General features: G+C 51.4%; 6 protein-coding genes across 6 annotated transcripts; 5 read left to right on the top strand and 1 right to left on the bottom strand.

The window, feature by feature from the left end:
• Positions 1-2,188: 2,188 nt before the first annotated feature.
• On the top strand, positions 2,189-2,740 carry PtA15_6A879 (uncharacterized protein; the record flags this gene model as incomplete). The annotated part of the gene is made up of 2 exons (XM_053170629.1): positions 2,189-2,457; positions 2,605-2,740. The coding sequence occupies 2 exons, from the start codon at positions 2,189-2,191 to the stop codon at positions 2,738-2,740; spliced, it is 405 nt and encodes a 134-aa protein (XP_053021802.1).
• Positions 2,741-4,250: 1,510 nt separating this feature from the next.
• PtA15_6A878 (uncharacterized protein) lies at positions 4,251-6,414 on the top strand (the record flags this gene model as incomplete). Its single annotated transcript, XM_053170628.1, has 3 exons — positions 4,251-4,910; positions 4,989-6,001; positions 6,099-6,414. The coding sequence occupies 3 exons, from the start codon at positions 4,251-4,253 to the stop codon at positions 6,412-6,414; spliced, it is 1,989 nt and encodes a 662-aa protein (XP_053021801.1).
• Positions 6,415-7,522: 1,108 nt separating this feature from the next.
• On the bottom strand, positions 7,523-8,005 carry PtA15_6A877 (uncharacterized protein; the record flags this gene model as incomplete). The annotated part of the gene is made up of 1 exon (XM_053170627.1): positions 7,523-8,005. The coding sequence occupies one exon, from the start codon at positions 8,003-8,005 to the stop codon at positions 7,523-7,525; it is 483 nt and encodes a 160-aa protein (XP_053021800.1).
• A 428-nt stretch (positions 8,006-8,433) lies between these two features.
• PtA15_6A876 (uncharacterized protein) lies at positions 8,434-11,349 on the top strand (the record flags this gene model as incomplete). Its single annotated transcript, XM_053170626.1, has 5 exons — positions 8,434-8,446; positions 8,508-9,403; positions 9,481-10,917; positions 10,990-11,176; positions 11,282-11,349. 5 exons carry the CDS (start codon positions 8,434-8,436, stop codon positions 11,347-11,349), a joined length of 2,601 nt encoding a protein of 866 aa, XP_053021799.1.
• A 1,196-nt stretch (positions 11,350-12,545) lies between these two features.
• Positions 12,546-18,555, top strand: PtA15_6A875 (uncharacterized protein; the record flags this gene model as incomplete). Its single annotated transcript, XM_053170625.1, has 7 exons — positions 12,546-12,587; positions 12,659-15,142; positions 15,217-15,564; positions 15,718-16,944; positions 17,022-17,368; positions 17,434-17,523; positions 17,592-18,555. The coding sequence occupies 7 exons, from the start codon at positions 12,546-12,548 to the stop codon at positions 18,553-18,555; spliced, it is 5,502 nt and encodes a 1,833-aa protein (XP_053021798.1).
• Positions 18,556-20,223: 1,668 nt separating this feature from the next.
• On the top strand, positions 20,224-20,628 carry PtA15_6A874 (uncharacterized protein; the record flags this gene model as incomplete). Its single annotated transcript, XM_053170624.1, has 2 exons — positions 20,224-20,250; positions 20,329-20,628. The coding sequence occupies 2 exons, from the start codon at positions 20,224-20,226 to the stop codon at positions 20,626-20,628; spliced, it is 327 nt and encodes a 108-aa protein (XP_053021797.1).
• Positions 20,629-21,105: the final 477 nt, after the last annotated feature.

Below are 21,105 nucleotides of genomic sequence, written 5' to 3'. Positions count from 1 at the left end.
CAAGGAGACTCCCATGGTGTTAAACCGTAAAGAAAGCCCCACTCCACAAAGTAAGTCAAGTAAAAATAAGGCAAAACTTTCCAAAAAATGAAAGGAAAGTAAGTGAGGCCATGGGGAGTATCCTCCTCCCGCCCCCCCCCCAAAAAAAATAATAATAATATATATATATAAAGAGAAAGCAAGTGAAATAAAAAGATCCTCTGCCTCCCTCCCACTCTTGCTGTCCACAAAGCGCTTCACAAAGATACACATGCCATTGGCCTATATCTGCTCCCAAACCATAGTCTCACCTTTGTCTGAACAGGACCTTCATACTGTTTGGAGAGATGTTGGAAACAGTATGACAATGAATGGTCAAATTGGAAAGCTAACAACAAAAAAACATTTAAACCATTAGTTTTTCCACCACTATTGATGTGAAAAAGAGATTTGAGCTTTTTGTTTTACTTTTGTTGCTTTTTCATGTATTTAATTGCCCAAAGAAAGCAAAACAGATTGTGGCTTGAATTTTTGGCACTTGAATGTGTTAGACCACTATATTGAATGTGTTTATTGATGTTGAAATATCTCCTTTTCATTTCATTTCTTCTTCATTGCCTGTCACAGATCTTCCTCATTATCAGGTTTTCTTTAAAATGCATCCTTTCATGTGTTGGTGGTTACCTCTTAAGGAGGGTTTATCAATATTGAGTGTTAGCTCCTTGTGTACCTGTGAGGGTTGTTGGGGGCTGACATCATGCATAATTTCATGCATAATAATCAACCACAGTCTAAACACTTTGTATGGAGTATATAAAAGCATGTATTTCAACTGCTCAGGTAATACAGCATTGGTCCTTGAATGTGACACTTTTATTTAACTTTTGGCCTCCATTTCAAGTGTTATTGTGCCGATAACTATTATAGTACCATTAACAATTTAGATTTCAGCTTTTGATACTCCAGCGGTTCTCTCATTTCCCGTTATAAATTGAATAATTGAACTGATTTCAGACATTTTCATTCAATAAGAAATATTCATAGCCAGATTGTGGTAACACCAAAACAGATACTGTATCTGCAATTTATAGGCATGTATATTTTCATGTATATGTATCACAAGGAAAATTCTCTTCTTCCCTATGTGAATTTAAGGTTCATGTAAACTAACAAAAGAAAAATTAGCCATGTACCTTGGCAGGCACCCCCATCATACAATCCATGTATATGTAGCATTGGTTTCAGTGTTGATTGGGGTGTCTTTTGTTTTCTTTTTATGCCACACAGTCTTCTGAGTTCTATGATCTTATTTATTTATTTTTAGCTTACAAACCTCCCAGATGACTGGATCATAAGCTGAAAACCTTAACTGATCTCTCAAAATTAGAAATTGAATCTTACTCTTACTTATTGTAATTACATATATTGACTTTCCTCAAAATGATATCCAATGAACCAACTCAAGTCCTTCTTTCATCTTGATTGAGGTTTCTTGTTTTGTCTTATTTATAGTATGCAGGGTTCAATATGCTGCACTATGATATTAACAAGACTTTATCTTGTTTGAAATTTTTTGTTTGGTTTATTCTTGATCAGCAACTTTGCACATCTTGATCTGCAGCTTATAGTGGGTTTAAATAAATAATTAGGGGGGTTCACAATGAGAATTACTGCTTCCTGCAGCACAAAATTTGCTTACTTGCACTGCAGGTGACATACTCACTTACAATTTGGCCTGAAGTCAAGCAAGAAGTTGCCCTGAGCAACCTTACAACAATACTTGTGAGCGCTCAAACTCCTTCTGTTTCTATGTTGTAATAGGGGGTTTCAAACATGGTGCAGGTTCCATTTCACAAACCTTCAATTCAGGAAATCAGCACTCCTGCCACAGAACCTGCAGACTGGAACCCAAATTTAACCAAATAAACATGCAAAACTAAATGTAAAATTCTTGTAATATGAGGGGGTTCATGTTGCCAAAAGCAAACCATTTTAATGGATGAGTTATGTAACTGCTTGAGAACTTTACAAGTTCTCACCTGCCCAGGTGGAGGCCCAGGCAATGTGAAGTTTGAACCTCCCTGCTGGTTTGCTGGTGCACATTTCTTGTATTGAGCTGCATGAGTAGTCCTCAAATTTTTAGTGCTCCATGGGCAGAAAGGGAATGATGTGGCTGACAGTGGAATGTGTTAGGCGGGCTTGGTCGGCGATGTCGGCAGCCCCGAGCAACCGGGGAACCAAAGTTGGCGCGAAGCTGGCTAGCCCTAACCCACAAGTCCAACCGAATTTCGTGGACTATGAAACTCTGCTCTTGCCTCCCCTGGGCCGCGCTTCGCCAGCCATCCTCGACCATCCTGATCACCCAGGCCACCCTCCGAGTCGGGCGCACTCTTGCCAGACCAAAGACCGCGGCTCGTCATTCATACTTTCAGGTCCCACACTCGCTGTGGTCGTCCTTTCTTTCGTGACTGGGTTAAGGTCCGAGTCTTTCAATCCCCTCAGGAACGTGTTTCTTGGCCTTCCTTAAACTCTCAAGGGGTTTGCTCTTGTAAACATTCGAGCAGGGCTCATCATCAGAAATCGCTCTCCTCTCTTTGGCTGGCTGGATCGATCGTGTTGGGACAGCTTCAAATGGATTGTCATGCTACTCTTGACCGGACTCGTAGATCAAACAGATCGGTCCGAAGACATCGAGCCGCCTCGACGAGGACCTTTCGCTCCTACAAGTTACCCGGTCGATTTGTTGCAACATGCTAGTTGACTGCCCGTTCTGGCTACGATCCTCCAGTCAGCTCCGAGAGGCGAGATTGGGAACGATGGGTGGGGGTAGCGGGGGCTGTCTGTTGGCCGACAGCCTTCGATTTAGTGCAATCCGCGGTGAGCGAGTTACTGCTCGCTCAACTCAATTCGGACTACTCTTGGCCTGGCAAAGCCTCCTCGGAGAGTGGTCTGGGTGATCAGCTTGATCGATGATTGCTCCCTTTCTCCTCTCACATCCTATTTGGTTGCCACTCACCTTCTTCTTGTCCTGGTATCCTTCTGTCGATGTGTCGGGGTCAACTGATGATCATCGGCTCGCTTCTCAGACACGGAAAACTGATACCCATGGATCTTATGGATTCATCGGTTGACCTTCTCCGACCTGTGTTGTACCCGATCGTTTCTGATGTCTCTGGACTTCCCCTTTTGTGCCCCTCCTTTCCTTATCCATCGCGCTGTTTTTATCCTACGGCAATAAAATGCAAATGTTTTCTTACTGCGTCTGATCCTTTCGCCTCAGCCCGGGAGCTGCCTAAAGATCCTGAAGTCGCTCGACTTATGGATCGAGTCGATGCCGGTCTGTCAACTGGCGATGCGAGGCAATTCCTCCTACATATCCTGATTCCACTGGAGCATGCTGCCCTGCGGCTTGTAGACAACCTCAACCTGGGTGTCAGCTTGATCGGATCTTCTTCTGGAATTTCGACATGCTCGACTGGAAGAAGCAGTGGCTGAAGTAGCCGCCGGCTGGGGAATACCAGAAACGAGTCGGTACCGCCATGTGTTCGGTCGAAAGATACATATATCCTTCAGGCTTCAATTAAAGGGTTGTATTCAGCGAGCTGCTTGACACGGTTGCTGCCTATCCCGAGAAGGGTTGTGTAGAGGGTGTCATGTGGTAGGCATTTCTGTAATCTATTTTTTCCTTCCGAGGGTCAGATTCTGTGTATTTACTAGCCCAGGCTCCGCCGGTTTTTTGCCTAGGTTGCCGTTGGTATCAGTCTCGGTGCACCTAAAAGCTTCGCTGTTGGTTTTATGGAGGAGCCTATCCATGCGCATACATAGACCTGATAAAGTGGTCCGATTGCGAAGCTAGCGAGATATCATCCATGATGGGGGATGGTCTGATTCTCTGCTGGACCGGCTAGAGCCAGCTCGTCCAAGCATTGAAATCGTATAAAGCCTGCTCAAGCATTTACTCTGGATAGAGAATCTATCCTCACTGTGAGAGCTTTTCCTCCACCTTCAAGACTCTACCAAAGCTCGAATCTCCGCAGATCATACCCGTTCTTCTTTCTTCAAGCCAGGCTCACTTTGCTATTGGCTTTTGACTTCGCCTCATAGGAAAAGCACTCGGATCACTTGCCCAAATCTTTCATCTGTCTTTTCCCCTTACACCATCGATTATCTCTCCCTTTTCTCAACTCTTGTCATCCGTGAACTTGACAACCACCTGGGCCATTCTCGACCACCTTCCTTATCTCCGAAAACACGATTAATTCCTCCGAAAAATGGCGGCAATGCTCCACTACGAGTCGTCTAGCTCGGCTTGGTCACTAGACTCCGCTGCTCTACCAATCACGCCTAGTTTATCTGTCACCAGCAAAGACGAAACTTTAGAATCCACCTCACGAGCACCAACCTTGCACGAGATTCCCCGCTCATTTTCAGCCGCACCATTCCTGAATGCCACCACCATCTCGCTCTCCAAATCTGAAACAAACATTTTTAATCTCGCTAAGCCCTTCGGCGCCATCTCACCAACCATAAGACCTTCACCATCACTCTCAACTCTTCAGCAAAAGTCCGAAAGAGCCGAGCACAAAGAGCCAACGTCTTTTGGTCCACACGGCAGGCGCAGGTCTAATTCTCTCTCTGAACAAACCTCCCCGGGCATTGATAAAGCGAATTCAACGCTCGCGCCGCTTTCTGAGCGTCGCCGTAGTGAAACATCCCGCTATCTTGGTACCGATGATTTCAAATCCGCATTCGCAACCAACCTGCTAAAACTCAAGCAACGCGAGAAAGTGGACGGTGAGCCAGCATCACAAGCTAGTGACCTCACATCCAAGACAGTGGAGATGGGTGGCACCCTTCCCCCAGCTGTAAATTCTCAAATGAAAGCAATGCCTTGCGAGCTTCCCTTGGTGCGAGCAGTGCAATCTGATTTGGTACGCATACGCTTTCTCTTCTGTTATTGATGATGTATATCGGAGCTCAATAGTTTTTTTTTTCCTTCTGTTTATAAGGTTGATGTCCATACTTCAATGGTTCAAGTGCGAGAAACTCATGGTGCACCAACGCGGAAGGCCCACAATGCAGGCCAAATCTCCTCCACGGTTGGCCAATTAATGACTCTTCCCGCGGAAGATCTTGAGGCTCAACTCGAAAAGCATTTCAACCGACTCAAATCTGATCGAATGGAGGACGAACTGGAAGCGAGAAACGAGGTTATCTCGATACTAGCACATCAGATGTCCAATCAGCTTGAAGTCAACGATAAATTGCTCCACGAGTTGGCCGCCTTGAGAGCTGCATATGCTAGCCTACAATCCTCCTGCACAGACTATGTGGATGAGTTGGAGTTTTTGAGAATGAAACTTCGGGCGATAGAGGCGGAAAATGAAGTCGACCGCTCAAGACGCGAATCCGAGGATAAGCTTCGGGGTCTTGGACAGATGGTCCACGAAAGCAAAAAAGCCTTCTGCAGGTTACAAGCTGAAGTCCTTCATCAAGACAAACGTCGAAGCCTTCAAAACTATCATCTGGAACCCCGGCGCAACTCATCCTTTACTCTCGCTGCCGAAGCTGCGGAAGTCTTAAGTTCACCTCGGCGCAACTCATCCTACGTTCTTGGTAGTCAGACGGCTGGAGTACTGAATACATCAAGCATCCTATTACTCAGCTCCGAGAATCCTCAAAAGATGCATGGAGGACCGTTGACGGCGCCCGGACTTACCAACTTAACGTTCCCATTCAAATCGGCTGAACCAAAGACATTCTCAATTAACAGTATGGGTAGGAATCTCTCAGCACCGGCTTCCAAACCAACCAACAAACCAGCAAGACCACCCAAGAGTGCCGCACGCTCTAATCCAGCCTCTCCAGCAGCAAACAAAATCCCAAGGGGTCAATCTGCGAAATCTGTCGCGGCACCCAGCCGAGCGAACTTCGGAACTCAGACATCTGAACTTAGGGAAACTGAAGAGCTTGAGAAACTTAGGAAAATGTGTGCTCGACTCGAGCTAGAACTGAATGAAAGGTAGATCTTTCTCATTTATTTTTTTTAAAGAAAAAAAACACATGCAGTCTATACCTGAGCTGACTCGAACTTTGATTTTGATTGTTACAAAAAACAGTGAGGATTCCCGGATGGCATCACAAGACGCGTTATGCGCCTTACGAAATTACATTTCTAGTCAGCCACAAGCTGGCCTATCGGCCATCAAACTACCACCATTACCCACAGACCTGCAAGTAGAAGACGGCCACGAAGAGGCGCTTAGTAACCGGTGGAATATATCCAACTTCGTGTCCCGCTCTAATCCTCTCAAATCCAGCGGTGCTGGGTCCGCAAGCCCATACCTCAAATCCCCCTCTGTTCAAGGGAGTCCCGCGTTTGGAAACGCCTTCAGTGGGTTCAACATTTGGGGTCGAAGTCCCGTTCTGGGATGAAATAAGGAGATGAAGTTCATCTTACCCTTCATGTGTTCAATACTAGCCCTCGGTTACAATGTATTTTCCTATTATCTAAGTTTGCAGAATTCCTTCCAAAAACACCATGTTTCCCCCCTTTCCATCTTCCTAATCAGATACCCACGAGATGTGAAAAAGAACGCCAAGTCTGTTTTCAAATGCTAATTTCTCAAAGAATCTCAATCAAATCAAAGTACATAAATGCTAAATGCTCCTCAAGCTGGTTTTTTCGGGAAGGCGCCCCCTCCCAATAAGATCGACTTGTTCTTTATTTGGCCGAAGCACCGGCCTTGTTTGTCTGAAGACTCAAGAACAGATATCACATCTGCGTGTCCATTTCACTATGTATAAATGATTGAAAAATCCACTTCTATGTATGTACAGTAACCCTACAGTTTCTGCAAGTAAATTTGTTGCATACTCCGCACAACTGGCAATTCAGGGTAATTCACTGACTTTACACAGTCCAAGCGTCGTCTATCATCACTGTTTTTACCATCCATATCTTTTATTACTACAACAATATAGTTGTTCGAACATCCTATGGATCGTGATCAATTGATGACAGGGGATTTAGCCCTTCGAGTATTTTGTTGGCTCCTTCGTAGTCTTCTAAGAATGCATAATTCGCACTAGAAGAGTATTATTCCTGTTAAAATGAAGAAAGCTGAATCGGTCGGACTGAGTTGCACTCTTGGAAGCGAACACACTGCGAGCCTGCAGGTCCATGGGGCCTGCCCCACCCTACCATGTAGCATCTGGAGCCGGATCCGAGGTCAAAAAACCGCAAAGGCTTCCTGCGGCCCGAAAAAGTGCCGTTTTGTGTAGAACTTGTTTGATCATGCCCAACTTATTTATGTATGGGATGTCACACAATACTGCTACATAACATATCCATGGACTGTTCATTCACTATCGAAGCTGTCCTTCCTCCATCCCACAACTCGAGCTGGCTCTTGAGTTAATATTTATTTTGGAGTCTACCTGCTAACCTGTACCCCAATGGCAAATGGCATCTCCTCGGTTCTCGCAATCCCTACCCTCCATGGGCATAAGTATGTGGTAGCCCCACTTAGCTACAGGGACACTATCTAGCCATCAAGAGCACCGTATCGTCTGCCTTCGGGTCTTCGGGATTGTCCGAGTGTTTCTCCCGTTTAGCACAAAGCTTTAACTGCACGCATGATTGATTGTTGAGCATCGAGCTTAGCATTTTATATGGAAACAACGACGAGGAGGGACTACATGCTCCAACACGCTCCGGAGTTGGCGCGTCAGCTTCTAAGAGAAGTCCCTCCCCCTCCCCCCGATGGATTGGGAGTTGGCGGCCTGTGTGAGACTGGCGGCGGGCAAGCCCCATGCTCAGCGTGTAGAGAGCGCCCTCGGCGATCGCCTGGAGGGCCCCGAGATTTTGGATGGCGCAAGGCAGGCGAGCAAGTCGCCTCGCGGGCTGCAATTGCATCCTCTCAGCCAGCCTTGACGGACGATGGCTTGGCAAAATTTCTCCCCCGGCCATTGCTGTGCGATCAACGTTCTCAGGTGGAGGAGGAGCAGGCCCTGACTGAGCCATGATGTCCCCTTGAGCAGTGATACTGCTAGTTCATGGAAGCTGGTTGGATCATGGCTAGCTTGGAGGAAATGCACGTAAAAAGTTGAACGCTCGTTCGTCTACGCCAGGGACAAAGGATAACTCAAGGGTTGTGGATCTGTCAGATGGCCACTTGCGGCAGCAGAATTGCAGGATCTCTTGAAGGGAAGGTGTTGTTTTGCTGGGTGATGGACAAGTGGGAAGCTCTGGCGGAGCCATCCAGTTGCTGTCATTGGTGGGGATAAGGAGATGCGAACCCTAACCACGGAGGGCTTGCGCTTGGCCCGAGCCAAAACTTAAAAGCCTTGACATATTTAAAACCCCGCCCCCCCGCCGAGGCTCCCAGCCCCATCGGCTGCCCGCAACCATCCCGACGACATTGACCACTTGACCAGCCACTACTCACCAGGATGTACGGTAGCCGTGAGTGATCGTGAAGCGAGCCTGCCTCGGATCCAAGCACGCTGACTGCTCCCCATTCCAGCCTACCCCCCCTACGGCCACCCTCCCGCCGGAAAACCACCCTACGGGCCCCCAGCGAGCAGCTTCCCAACCCCGCCCCCATTCATCCCACCCAGCTCCAGCCAGTCGCCTCAGCAGCCCCCGGCCTTCCCTCACAACGTGTCTCCCCCCGGCAATCCCGCCCCGCAACAGCCCGGCCGCCCTGCCGGATTCGCCCCACCCCCTCAGCAAGCCCTGCCACTGCCACAGTCCTCACCCCCAAGCGCCCAGACCCAGCTGCCCCAAGCCCCCAAGCCCGGAATCCCCCCGCCCCACATGCCCTTCCAGCATCTCCCACCCCCACCAGGCTTCCCCCATCTCCATCCGCCCCCTCACCTCGCCCCCCCCATCATGCCCCAGCCACACCCCCATCAGTTCCCTCACCATCCTCCACCCGGTAGCTACTTCCCACCACCCACCCGACACGCCGGCCTTGGCTCTCACGCCCAACCACTCAACATCAACGCCGTCCTATCCCCCCCGCTCAACCTTCCCTCCGCCCCCCCAAACCTCAGCCAGCCACCCCCGGCCTCCTCACCCGCCGCCCTTCCGGCTAGACCCGTGCCAACCGAAATCTACAGCCTCTTTGTCGGATCCATCGCCGAGGGTGTCGATGATGCCTGGCTCGAACGTCTGCTCGGTTGCGCAGGCCATCTCGTCTCCCTCCGCCGGATTCGTGACCCCAACGGCAAACCGAAACCGTTCGGCTTTGCGGAGTATGGCGATGCCGAAAGCGTTTTGAGGTGCTTGAAAGTGGTCAATGGCCGCAAGCTTCCTATCGACGGCGGCCGAGCCGGCGAAAAAGCATTACTGGTCAAGCCTGACGATAAGACTAAGGCTAGATTGGAAGCTTATGAGGCCAACAGAATCAAGACCGATGTGAGCGGATCAGCCTGCTGGCCACTGATAACCTTTGGAGACTGACGTGCCGCTTTTTTATTTATTTTTAAAAAAAGCAAGATGCTGATTTAGACACCCAGGCGATCGAACGTCTCGAAGGCCTTATCTCACAGATGAAAGATCCCGATGTTGTGGCCGCCACTGCATCGGATCCCAACGCTGCTTCCAACAGTGCTAGTGCCAATGCCAAGAGAAACTCGGCAGCTCACTTACAAGACTTGGCTCCTGAGGACCTGCCCGAGGAATCCAGAGGGACGATCACCCGAGAGATCCAATTCTTCCGAGAACGAGCGATCAGTAAGCGAGGCGAAGCGGAGAAAGCTGCCAAGGAGCGCGAGCGGGGCCACCGTGATTCTGGGTCTGGCTCACCCGCTGGGCCCCGGGGATATAACGCCACCAACGGCAAGGCTGGTTACGGCTCCTCGAATAATACCCCCATGGGTCCCCGTGGGACTCCGAGCGGATCCGGTGGCGGCTCGATGGCCGCTCATGATCCACAGTCCTCCTCCAATCGGCCCATGGGATTCGTCCGTGCCGGTCAGATGGCGGCTGCCAAACAGAGTGCCCTGGGCACAGCCAATCCGGGGCCAGATGGTGCGGTGCCGCTGACAGATGAGGAAGAAGAGAGGATGCGCGAGGATAGACGGAAGCGAATGAACCATCTGGAGTTTAAAGATCGTGAGCGACGATGGGAAACTCGAGAGCGTAACCGTGCCCAAACTAATCAACGCGAACAGCAGCGGGAGAAGGCCATCAAGGAGGAAGAATCTCGGCTGCGCCACCAAACGAAGACCCGGCTGGCTAATTGGGATGATGAGATCGAGATGGATCGGGGCAAGGAGCTGTTCTATTCGAACCGACTGAAGTGGCGCAACGTGCGCCGGACGTTCAGACAGCGCGAAGAAAAATCGGACCGGATCGATGAGGAGCTTGAGAAGGAACAGCTGGAGGCGATCCGCAAGGAATCCGAGGACTTCCTGAACAGACAGGCGGAGATGATTGCGAAGATGCAGGACGAGAACCGCAAGGCCGGCTTGTTACAGCTGGACGAGGGGGGGAAGCCGATCCAGCTCTCGTTCGGCGGCTTTGGGGCCAACCCGAGTGGGGCAGGCAAACCAGGGCATCCAGGAGGAGGAGGAGGAGGTGGTGGTGGTGGCGGTGGCGGTGGCGGTGGAGGAACTCATATGCAGCCGATCTCGTTGAAGAAGGAGAGTAAGCTGGCCGGAGGCTTGTTGGGCAACGGGGACGACGACGACGACGGGTTCAAGAAGAAACGGGCCCTGATCCCGCTGACGTACGACGACGAGGACAGCAAGGCTGAGAACGCGGCGGCGGCTAAGATCAATATCCGGTTCGGGAAGGGCCAGCTCAAGGAAGGGGCTGGGCAGTCTGAGGAGAAGAAGAAGCTGAAGATGAAGGAGATCGTCGCGTCGGTGCCGAGCGATAAGGACGGACTATGGGGCGTGGAGATGAAGTGGGAGTGGCTGAGCGAAGTAAGTGGCTTTGATTGTTAGGGCCGATGCAGCTGTTGATGATCGTTTGGCCGGCCGGCCGGCGTCCTGCAGCCGATGATCAATGACAAGCTCAAGCCGTTTGCGAACAAGAAGATTGTCGAGTACTTGGGCATCCAAGAGGACGAGCTGGTGGTGGCGATCATCGACCATATCCGGGCGAGGAAAGACGCGCAGGGATTGGTCGAGGAGCTCGAGCCGGTGCTGGCCGAGGAGGCCGAGGAATTCACGCTCAAGTTTTGTGAGTGATGATGATGGAAGATTTTTTTTTTTTTTTTTGTAAAGCAAGAGAGGAGAAGGAGTGCTGATTGGGGTTGTGTTGCGGTGTGGTGTGGGGGTGCGGCAGGGAGGATGCTCGTGTTTGAGCTCCGGGCTGCTGAGGCTGGGGTCAGCTCTTCATCTGTTGTTGGGTAGTTTGTGTGTGACGATCGTTGGTTTATCACCACAGATGGGCGTTCTGGGCGGAGTGAGTCTCTGAGAGAGGTGCGCATGAGGAAGGAGGCCCTGATGAATTTCCCCTGCATATGTCTAATCCGGCGATGTGGATCGTCCAGTTTTCATGTCCGTTTCTTTCCTTTTTTTTCATGTTGGCTCTGGTTGTTCCTCCAAAGGCTTCCCCCTCCCCTCCCATGTGATGCTCGGGAAGTTGGGGGCAGGAAAGAGTGAGGGATGGTCTGGATCTATGTGTGTGTTTCCTTGTTCCCTTTTTTTTCTTTTTTCCATAAAAAAATTAACAGCAACAAGGACTGCAGCTCCCAGGATGTTTGGTGAGCATGTTTATCGTTTTCTGCCCAAAACATTTATCCTCGTTCCCAGCAATGCCACATCTTGCGGTTTGATGGTGCGATCCATTCAACAATACGTTGAAGGATGTGTGTAGATGGATTAAGGAGGGGAACAGTTGGATGCACGCAAGCAGGGTGATTGTGAGGGGCTTGAAGTGGGGTATTATGTAGATAGTTGTATTAATAATGTTTGTGATCGAGATTTGATGAGTTTTTGAAATTAAATTGCAAATGATCTTTGGCAGCTGGTGATTTTAGTGTTAAGTTAAGTTGGGGCGAGTGTTAAGTTTGGACAGTCGGTGTGTCCAGTGACAGCATCCTTCCTTCCGCTCCTTGTTGACCTCCGCCCACCCTCCAGCCACGATGTCCCCCTCCGGCCAGCCACCAGACAAGCCATCGATCGACTCCCCAACGATGGCAGAATACAGCCACATCATCAAAAACTCACGCACAAGCACCCAGCAACAGCAACAGCAGCAGCAGCAGCAGCAGCAGCGACGACCAAACAACCTCGAGATAACGAGCAGCCCATACGCTCAGGACAGATCGATCCTCGTCGGACTGGCAGAACTGGCAACCCCCCGATGGACAAAACAGAACGAACACGCCAACACCACCGACCAGCTCACCAGCCCAACAACAACAACAACAACACCACTCAACCACTTCCAACAGCGACTACGCGTCCAGAACGAACAGCAACAGCAGCAGCAGCAGCAACAGCAACAGCAACACCCAGACTCATCATCCTCATCATCCTCACCAGCATCCACCCATCTCAATAATGACCAAGCCAGCAAGCCACACAACAGGAAGCTCTCGGTCATGAAATCAATCGAATCATTCAAAGACTTCAAATCCTCAATGGTCAGTAGCCCAACCACACACCCAGCCCATCCTATCCTAACCACTGACACACTAAACACCCCCTTCTACAGAACATCTTCAAAGGCTCTGCCGCCAAAAAGCACCACGATCGACTCCCCAGCGAGTCATCATCCACCAGCCAGCCGAACCACCACCACCACCACCTAAACCACCACCTAAACCACCCCCCTCAACCAGACAAACACTCTCGCCATAACCCCACCAGCCCTAACAAACCCACTCACCACCCACTCTCATCCTTCTCACACCACCACTCCTCACCCTCAACCATCGCCCACTCGATCCTCAGAACAGCCTCCTCCGGTCTGGTCTCCAAAGACCTGGAAGAGATGGACATCCAACAGGTCGCTGCCCAGAACGACCACACCGCAGAAGCACTGCGCAAGCTCGACGGCCTCTCCTCCCCACGGGCCACCAGGCAGTCCTTCAAAGACCAGCCAAACAGTCGGCCCACCTCAACCGGACCCCGTCGCCGCTCACTCACCAACCGCTCCAACTCGCGGCCCAGCTCCCCGTCAGCCGCGAGCGTCAAGGATCGATCCACCAAGGAGCGTTCAGCATCCAAGCCATCCGAAGAGACAACAACAGCCAAAAAGACACGCACCCGCTCGCTCGCGAGCAACAAGGACTCGCCCCTAACAACATCCACCGACGACTCCTACAACCTCCTCCTCCACTCAGACCATCCCCTCTCACCCTCCATCCAACGCACCGCCTTCAAGCCTACACCCCAAACCACCAAATCGACCATCGACGGGCCCTCATCAGCCTCCAGTAGTCCTCGTCAGCTCTTTCATCCCATCGGTTCCGGGGCTGGCGGCAGAGCACCTCCTACCAAATCTACTCATCCTGAATTCGACCTGATCCCTTCCTCCCCAAAGATTGGCATATGCTCGTCCGCCATCCAGACCAACTCCAAACGCGCTTCATCATCTTCGACTAGCTATACCACTGGCGCTACCACCACCACTGCCGAGTCTAGAGAGAGCACCCTGGCTACCTCAGTCTCCTCTCCATCCTTCCCCCCTCATCATCATCATCATCATCATCAGCAGCAGCAGCAGCAGCATCATCATCGTCACTCACAATCTCATACTACTGCCCCCAGTCGCTCCTCCCCGACCAAGAGTCGCAGCAGTGTTGGAAGTGAAGCTAGCTCGGTATTCAGCAACACCGCTCCTGGAACCGAGGCCGGGCGTCATCTGGAACGGTCAAGTTCATCCAATGAGGCTGGCGAAAATCTGAGCAGCATCCCACCCGTCCCACCTCTGCCCAAGGACTACGAAACCTTCAAAGCCCAACCACAGAGCCGACGCCCATCTCATTCGTCCATCCAACTGCCGCCCAACAACGCGAAAACCCATCAAACAGACTCTCTCCAGCTTCCCATCAGATCCGCTCACCCCGAAAGTGCTGCATCTTCTTCGCACGACCAGCACGAGCCATTCAGTCCCTCGACCGCTACCATCGACTCACTCCTGCCAGTCAACAGTCCTGCTAGTAGCGCTTCAGCTACCTCAAGATTCCTGCACTCCTTGACCTCTCAGAAGAGCTCAGAGGACCCCACCCATCACACCTCTCATCTCAAACAGACCAAGAAATGGAGCTTATCGGCCGCATTGGGCATGAACAAGACCGGCCACTCGTCCAAGGACAGCGCTGTCCATGACGATCATCTCGCCCACCCGATCATCTCTCCCGCCACCTCTCATCACCAAGCCTCATATTCTGAATCCAGAGAAGCCATGGGCGGTCTAGCTACTCACACCAAGCGCGCCTCATGGCTCGGCCCAACTCATCATCTTGTCCCCGAATCGCCTCAGACCCGCCCTGAGCCATCCTTTTACCACTCCGACCAGAATGACTCGAGTCGGAATCGGAAGGAGAGTAGTAGTAGTATCCTCACTACTGATACCACGACCACCGCCGCTGGGCTGGCTGCCCCAGCGCTCAAGCCATCTATCGGCGGTGGCCTGAGCTCTCGTCGTACACCGTCTGGCATCCCTTTCTTCTCACGCAAGACATCCGGAAACCAGTCTATCAACCACTCCGACAGGTCAACCACTAATCTAACAGAGTCTACCGTCAGTCACGATAGCTCGACCGGCGGAGGCAAGAGCAAGGCGGCGACCAACAACGCGCTCGAGAAGACAAGCAACGCCGAGGGCGAGCTTCCGGGCCGCAAATCGATGATGTCATTGAACGTGTTTATCAGGAATAGCGTCCAACGACGGCCGACCCTATCGAGCTCCAAGATTTCATCATCATCGGCTTCTCATCTAAGCTCTTCGATCGAGGCCCCCAAGTCTGCCTCCGTCCGTCATTCCTTGAAATCCATGCCGGCCAAATCTTCACCGATCAGGGAATCCCATCATGCCTCCCAAGCCGCACCCAAGAAGCTTTCGATCAGTATCCTCAACGGGGTTAGTAGCGAGACGCCCGAGTCCCATCTCAGCCTCAACGAGGCTTCATCCCCAAAGAAATCAACCCTGGGCTCAAAGGCCTCCAACCTGATTGGTAGGAGACGAGGCAAGGTAAGTAATGTGCAGCATCGTTTCAGTACCTGAGCATATACTGATTTTTTTACTCATCCTCCCTCGGTGAACAGACTGTATCTGTTGCCGGTTCATCCAAGGAGAAACCCAATCTGCCACCACCTCTGCCACCCCTACAAATGTCCGCAATCCATTCTGCTACCTCCAACCGAGTCGCTTCGATCACCTCCCCTAACATCAGCTTCTCGTCGATGGCCACCAAACGCCGCAGTATTGATTATCCTTCCTCCTCCTCCTTGTCCTCTCGAGCCCCGAGAGTACGCACCCTCAAGGAATCTACGACCTCTCTCAGAAAAGGATTGCCGACGATCGATGCCTCGCCACTACGGATAGACGATGAGCTGAGTGAGGACGGATCGAAAGCGGCCGTCCGCCAACAGACTGTACCAGTCCGACAGCAAGTTAGTAAAGAAAATATCAATGATCATCATCATCATCATGATCATCCAATTCAGAAACCACTCGTTTCTCCCAACCCTTCTCGCTCTCAATCTTCTAATGCTTCCGTTTCTTTAACCCCTACTAAAATCCCCCGCGCCGTCTTCCGCTCTCAGAAAAACTCCATGAGTCCCTTGCCGAAGATTCGATCCGACGAATATTCGAACAACATTGATTCACTAGGGAGCCCCAAGCGTGTCCCAGAATCTAGCGGTTCAGAAAACCAAGACCATCCCAACGAGTTTGGTATCCTGACTGGTCACCCACCGGTCACTCTCAACAGCAAACGAGCCTCGGCTATCCAAGGATCCTTAATACCCAGATCGCGCTCTGGAGCATCCAACGCGAGTAAAACACTCGACAGAGTATCCAACAACGATCTCAAGGCTGAATCCAACAGTGCTTCGACCAAACCATCGACAACCAGTCAAGCCAATACTAACGAGCCAGCAAATGAAGAGTCGGCGAATGCTCAACAGGATACTTCGGCTGCGGCCAGGCTAGCCGCTGCAAGGAGAACGGTGGCCAAGTCACAAGAAGTGCAGGCGGCCAGGGTGGCCTCGAGAAGACTCTCGACCACCCATGCCTCAGCAGATCAGTCGACGGTCTCAGAGTTTGGAGCATCAGCCTCCAGCACGGTCTTGACCTCGTCCCGCTCATCGAGAACGATTGCCAGTAAGCTCACGATTCCATCGCGGATGTCCCGCTCGTCTACGACGCCATCGATGCTCAGTGCCTCCGAAGCCGTCGGACAGAGCTCACGCGCCTCACCCGGACACAGTCTCAGGGGAAGGGCGACGGATTCGAAGGGGAACATGAGTCCGACCGTCGGGGAGGAGGAAGTCAAGGGAGATGAAGAGATGGCCCAATACGTGGCTCGGCAGCGGAGCAAGAAATTGATGAGCGGGATGACGCCTGCCGAAGTGGCCAAACTGTTCGAGTTCCCCAAGCCGATCGAGCCCACGAAACCGATGACGACCCAAGAGGCCCTAAGGTTGTACAAGAACTACCTCTCGGATTACGAGAAGGGCGAGATCTTGGGCTACGAGAAGATCTACTACGTGGGCTCGGAGAGCACCAAAAAGATGGCGAGCGAGGACAAGCCCGCGCAGAACTACGGCTACGACGACGAGCGGGGCGACTACCAGATCATCAAGAACGATCACCTCATCTATCGGTACGAAATCGTCGACGTCCTCGGCAAAGGCTCCTTCGGTCAGGTCTTGCAGTGTCGCGATCATCGCACCGGCGAAATGGTCGCCATCAAAATCATCCGTAATAAACGCAGGTTTCATCATCAAGCCTTGGTGGAAATCCGGGTGCTTGAAAACTTACTAAGCTGGGTAAGTTGCGAAACTGTGTAATGGAAATCACCCCACAAAGCTGAGTAGGGGTTTTTTTTTTTCTCTTTTCTTTGTAGGACCCAGAAGATAAACATTGTGTGTTGAAGATGACGGATCATTTCACCTTCCGCGGCCACTTGTGTATCGTGAACGAGCTCCTGAGCATCAACCTATACGAGCTGATCCGGAACAACTCCTTCAACGGATTCTCGACGACGCTCATCCGCCGCTTCACCATCCAGATCCTCACCTCCCTCTCCCTCCTCAGACACCATCGCGTCGTCCACTGCGACCTCAAACCCGAGAATATCCTCCTCAAACATCCCCAGAAATCAGCGATCAAAACGATCGACTTCGGCTCTTCTTGCTTCGAGAACGAGAAGGTGTATACGTACATCCAGAGTCGCTTTTATCGCTCGCCTGAGTATGCCCTCCAAGTCTCTACCTCATAAATCAGCATGGTACTGAATTTGGGTTTTCCTTGTGTAGGGTTATCTTGGGTATGAATTATCATATGGCTATCGATATGTGGAGTTTAGGTTGTATTTTGGCAGAACTCTATACCGGTTATCCGATCTTGTAAGTGCCCATCTTTCGATTGAGAGAAGAAAGAGAGAGAACACGGTAAACTGATAAATGACACACAGTCCGGGAGAGACAGAGTCGGAGCAGCTAGCATGTATCATGGAAGTGCTCGGGATGCCTGACAAGTATCTAGTGGACCGGAGTTCGCGGCGGAAGTTGTTTTTCGACTCGACGGGTGCGCCGCGGCCGGTGGTGAATTCGAAGGGCCGGCGGCGCCGGGTGGGCTCGAAGACGCTGCAGTCGGTGCTGAAGACGGAGGACGAGCTGTTTGTGGACTTCATTGGGAAGTGTCTCGCCTGGGACCCGGAGCGCCGGCTCAAGCCCGACCCGGCCATGCGCCATCCCTGGATCCTCGCCGGCCGGGCCCGCCCCGTCGTCGCCCCGCTCGCCACTAGCACTAGCACCCTCCTCCAGCAACAACAACAGCAGGGCGCCTCCGCAGCAGCAAGCGCCAGACTCGTCCATGGTCGCTTCAACTCCGGATCAGGCTCTCTTCATATCTCGTCCCCTCGCCGCAAACAGGTCCATCTCGCCTCCGCCTCGTCCACCCACATCGGCGTCTCCGCACCCAACATCTCCCAGCTCCCGCTCGGCAACCCCTCCAACCCGGCAACCTCCACCTCCACTACTACCTCCACTGCTGCTGGTGGTGGTGCGACTGGGCCGGGAAGGAATAGCGTCGGGTATCGGAACAGAACCCAGTCGTCTTCCGCCAGACAGTCGCTTAAAGCCGTCCACCACCACCAACCTTCTTCGTCGACTGTCCTCCCCTCCTCCTCCTCGTCGTCGTCAAACACATTGTCTAAAGCCGCCAAACCCGCCGCCCATCATCACCAGGCGTCGTCCTCGACGCACGACGACCCTCAGGCCCTCTCCCATCGCCGCTCTCCTTCCGCATCCTCTGCCGCCGCCGTCCCCGGGAACAATGCTCTCGCGAGTGGCGCCAACCACTCTTCGCGCAATACTACGGGCCACCATCCGAACCCTATGGCGAGACAATCTTTGCCCGTCAGAGCCGGCCCCTGAGCCCCTGATCTCCTCCCACCTTCCTCATCTTACACTTTTTTGCTGGCTCCAGTTTTCTCTGCCTCCTCTCTCTTTGTGTGTCTGAAGTGCGGTGTCTTGGTTGTTATTTTAGGCTCCTCCCTTCCCCACATCTCCCCCGCGTCTCTTTCTTCTTTCTTCTCGATTCTCTTCTCTCTAGCTCCGTCCCAGCCGCCCCGTACACATCTCTTTCTCTCTTTCTCAATCACATATTCTGCAGAACCCAAGGTTGTACGGTTGATTACTGTCGTCTCTCGAGTGGGGGCCGGCCTATCTCTCTCCAAGTACTTGCATCTCACGGGTGCCCCGACCCACATACGTATACAAACAATATTTATCACTATTTATCTGTTCCTCTCTCTCTCTCTCCCTCTCTCTCTCTTCCTCTCTTATCTATATAGACGTTCCTTTGTGTAGTGGTTTGTTTTATTATTTGGTTTGTGGCGTTGAGTGAGTGTGAGTTCGAGTAACAAAGAGTAAAAAAAGATCTTTTGGTTCATCGTATACATTGTTTGCAGATCATGAGTCAGCTCAACACTCGACTTATGTTTCTCGGTGGAAGAAGGCCCTTTGTTGGGGGTGTGAGATTGCCATTTCGCGGCCTGGGGATTCCTTCAGACTGCCCCACTTTTCCACCTCGTGGAGTTCTGGACTTTCGAATCTGGGCCAGGTTTTTTTCTTTCTTTCTTTCTAATCGATCATGCTGGAGAGGGATTGATCTACCAAGGTTTGGGTTAAATGTCAAGCCGAGATTCCGTGGAAGACCGTTTTGCCGGCCTGCCGCCACACCTCTGCTTTGAAACGGATGGACCATTCAAGTTGTTGGGTCAGCCAACACATCCACTGTAGCATGAACTTTATCCAAGACATCTCCTCCGGCCATAACTGTCTCATCATTCTCCCCCCTGGCCTCCTCGGGCCCTTTTCCTGGATTACAGTCAACCGGGACATTCGCTTCATGTTTCTGGGGTTCGAGCGAGAATTAAAACCAAACAATGTTCGAGGAGCGCTGGGTAATGGCATGCACTTCGTCTTGATCATCAGCTGCCGGATCGAAGAGCCAAGCAGAACACGTCGCCTCAGTGCGATCCACAATTCATTCATAAGAAAAATTGTTCTGGAGTTTGGCCGACGGATGTGATGACATTGATAAGCGAGAGATCTTTGAAGCCGTTAAACTTAAGCTGACGGGATGATCGACCGAGGATGGCTCTCAACCTTGCAAGGATCTCTTTGTCTCAGCAAGCTCACGCTTCAGATTCATTCTGCAGTGGAGGCGAAGTCACACTCAAATTATGTTTCGCGCCCCGCAATACTTCTGGTGGTGGGATGAATGAGCGAGCTGGATCAAGCTCAAGCTGGGGTTCCTCTCACCACCCATGGCACCACCCATGTCTCCTGGACACTATAAATAATCCCTATCCGCCCGGCTCATTGGCTTGCAACATCCCATTTTACGTACACCTTTGCCACATTTTTTCACGCTCTTTTCACGCTCTTTTCGCATTGAAACGGGGATTTACCTAATCGAGATCCTACGCCTTGGTCGACTTTCCTGAGCACATTAAATACAAAGAATTTTAGAGATCATAGTCTATTCTAACGTGCTCAGCGAATCCCATCAGGCCTTTTTCGTCTTTTCGGCCAGCCATGAATTGCATCTTCTTCACGAGTCTAGTTGAGTCAAATAGTCCCAAGTGCTTCGAGGAGGCAACCCAAATTGACTGATTATCCTCTGGATCTCTCTCTGTCCAGTTGGTTGTCATCCTAATTAGCCTGGATTCCTCGGCGGCCCGACCTGCTATACGGCTCGGCGCCCAGGACGTAGATTACTTTAGCCATTCGCTCGAAAGAAATTCGTTCATGATGGCTGAAGATCCACACTCTGACCTCCACTCATCGCCCGCCTCAGCGTCTGATGGCGAGCCATGGTCCTGGACTGACCTTGCAAGGTATTACCGTGACGCCATTTGGGGAAAGGGCGCGGATCATATAACCGGCGAAGAGGAACTGAAGAATGGGGACGTTGCCGCGAAGGATGGCAGCACCAAGTAGATGCCCCAACTCCTGAATTCAGGGATACCGCGTTGCATCAGTCCTTTGTTCTTCAACCGATTGGCCTTACATACCTTTGCAATCCATATTGATTGTTTTGTTGCTTTTTTCCCTTCCTTGGATCATGGTCCTTTCTATCAGTATAACGTTCCTTGCTTTTCACTTTATTTATTTCTTTCCCATCATATCCAGCATTTTGGTTCCTTCTTTTGCCTTCAATTCTTGGTAGCATCATGCCTAACACATACTCACTATGCCTTGCCATGTCAGTCATCTCTCTGAGGTCCCATGTCAGTGCATCGCCTGTTTTCTATGCTTCTAAGTGTGTCGATTGAGTGTATTTTTGGTATCACCACCAATTGGGATTGCCTGTTGCAATCTTTGTCAAATAGGCAATAGAGCAAGTTGCAAGTTGAGCTATCAAGATCAAGCCTGATTCCAAAACAAGTCTTGCATCCTGAACTCCTTTGGAAAGTG

The sequence above is a fragment of the Puccinia triticina genome, chromosome 6A (assembly GCF_026914185.1).
Source record: "Puccinia triticina chromosome 6A, complete sequence".
In the NCBI taxonomy this organism is placed as follows: Eukaryota; Fungi; Basidiomycota; class Pucciniomycetes; order Pucciniales; family Pucciniaceae; genus Puccinia; species Puccinia triticina.
This window is presented reverse-complemented; position numbering and strand designations above follow the sequence as displayed.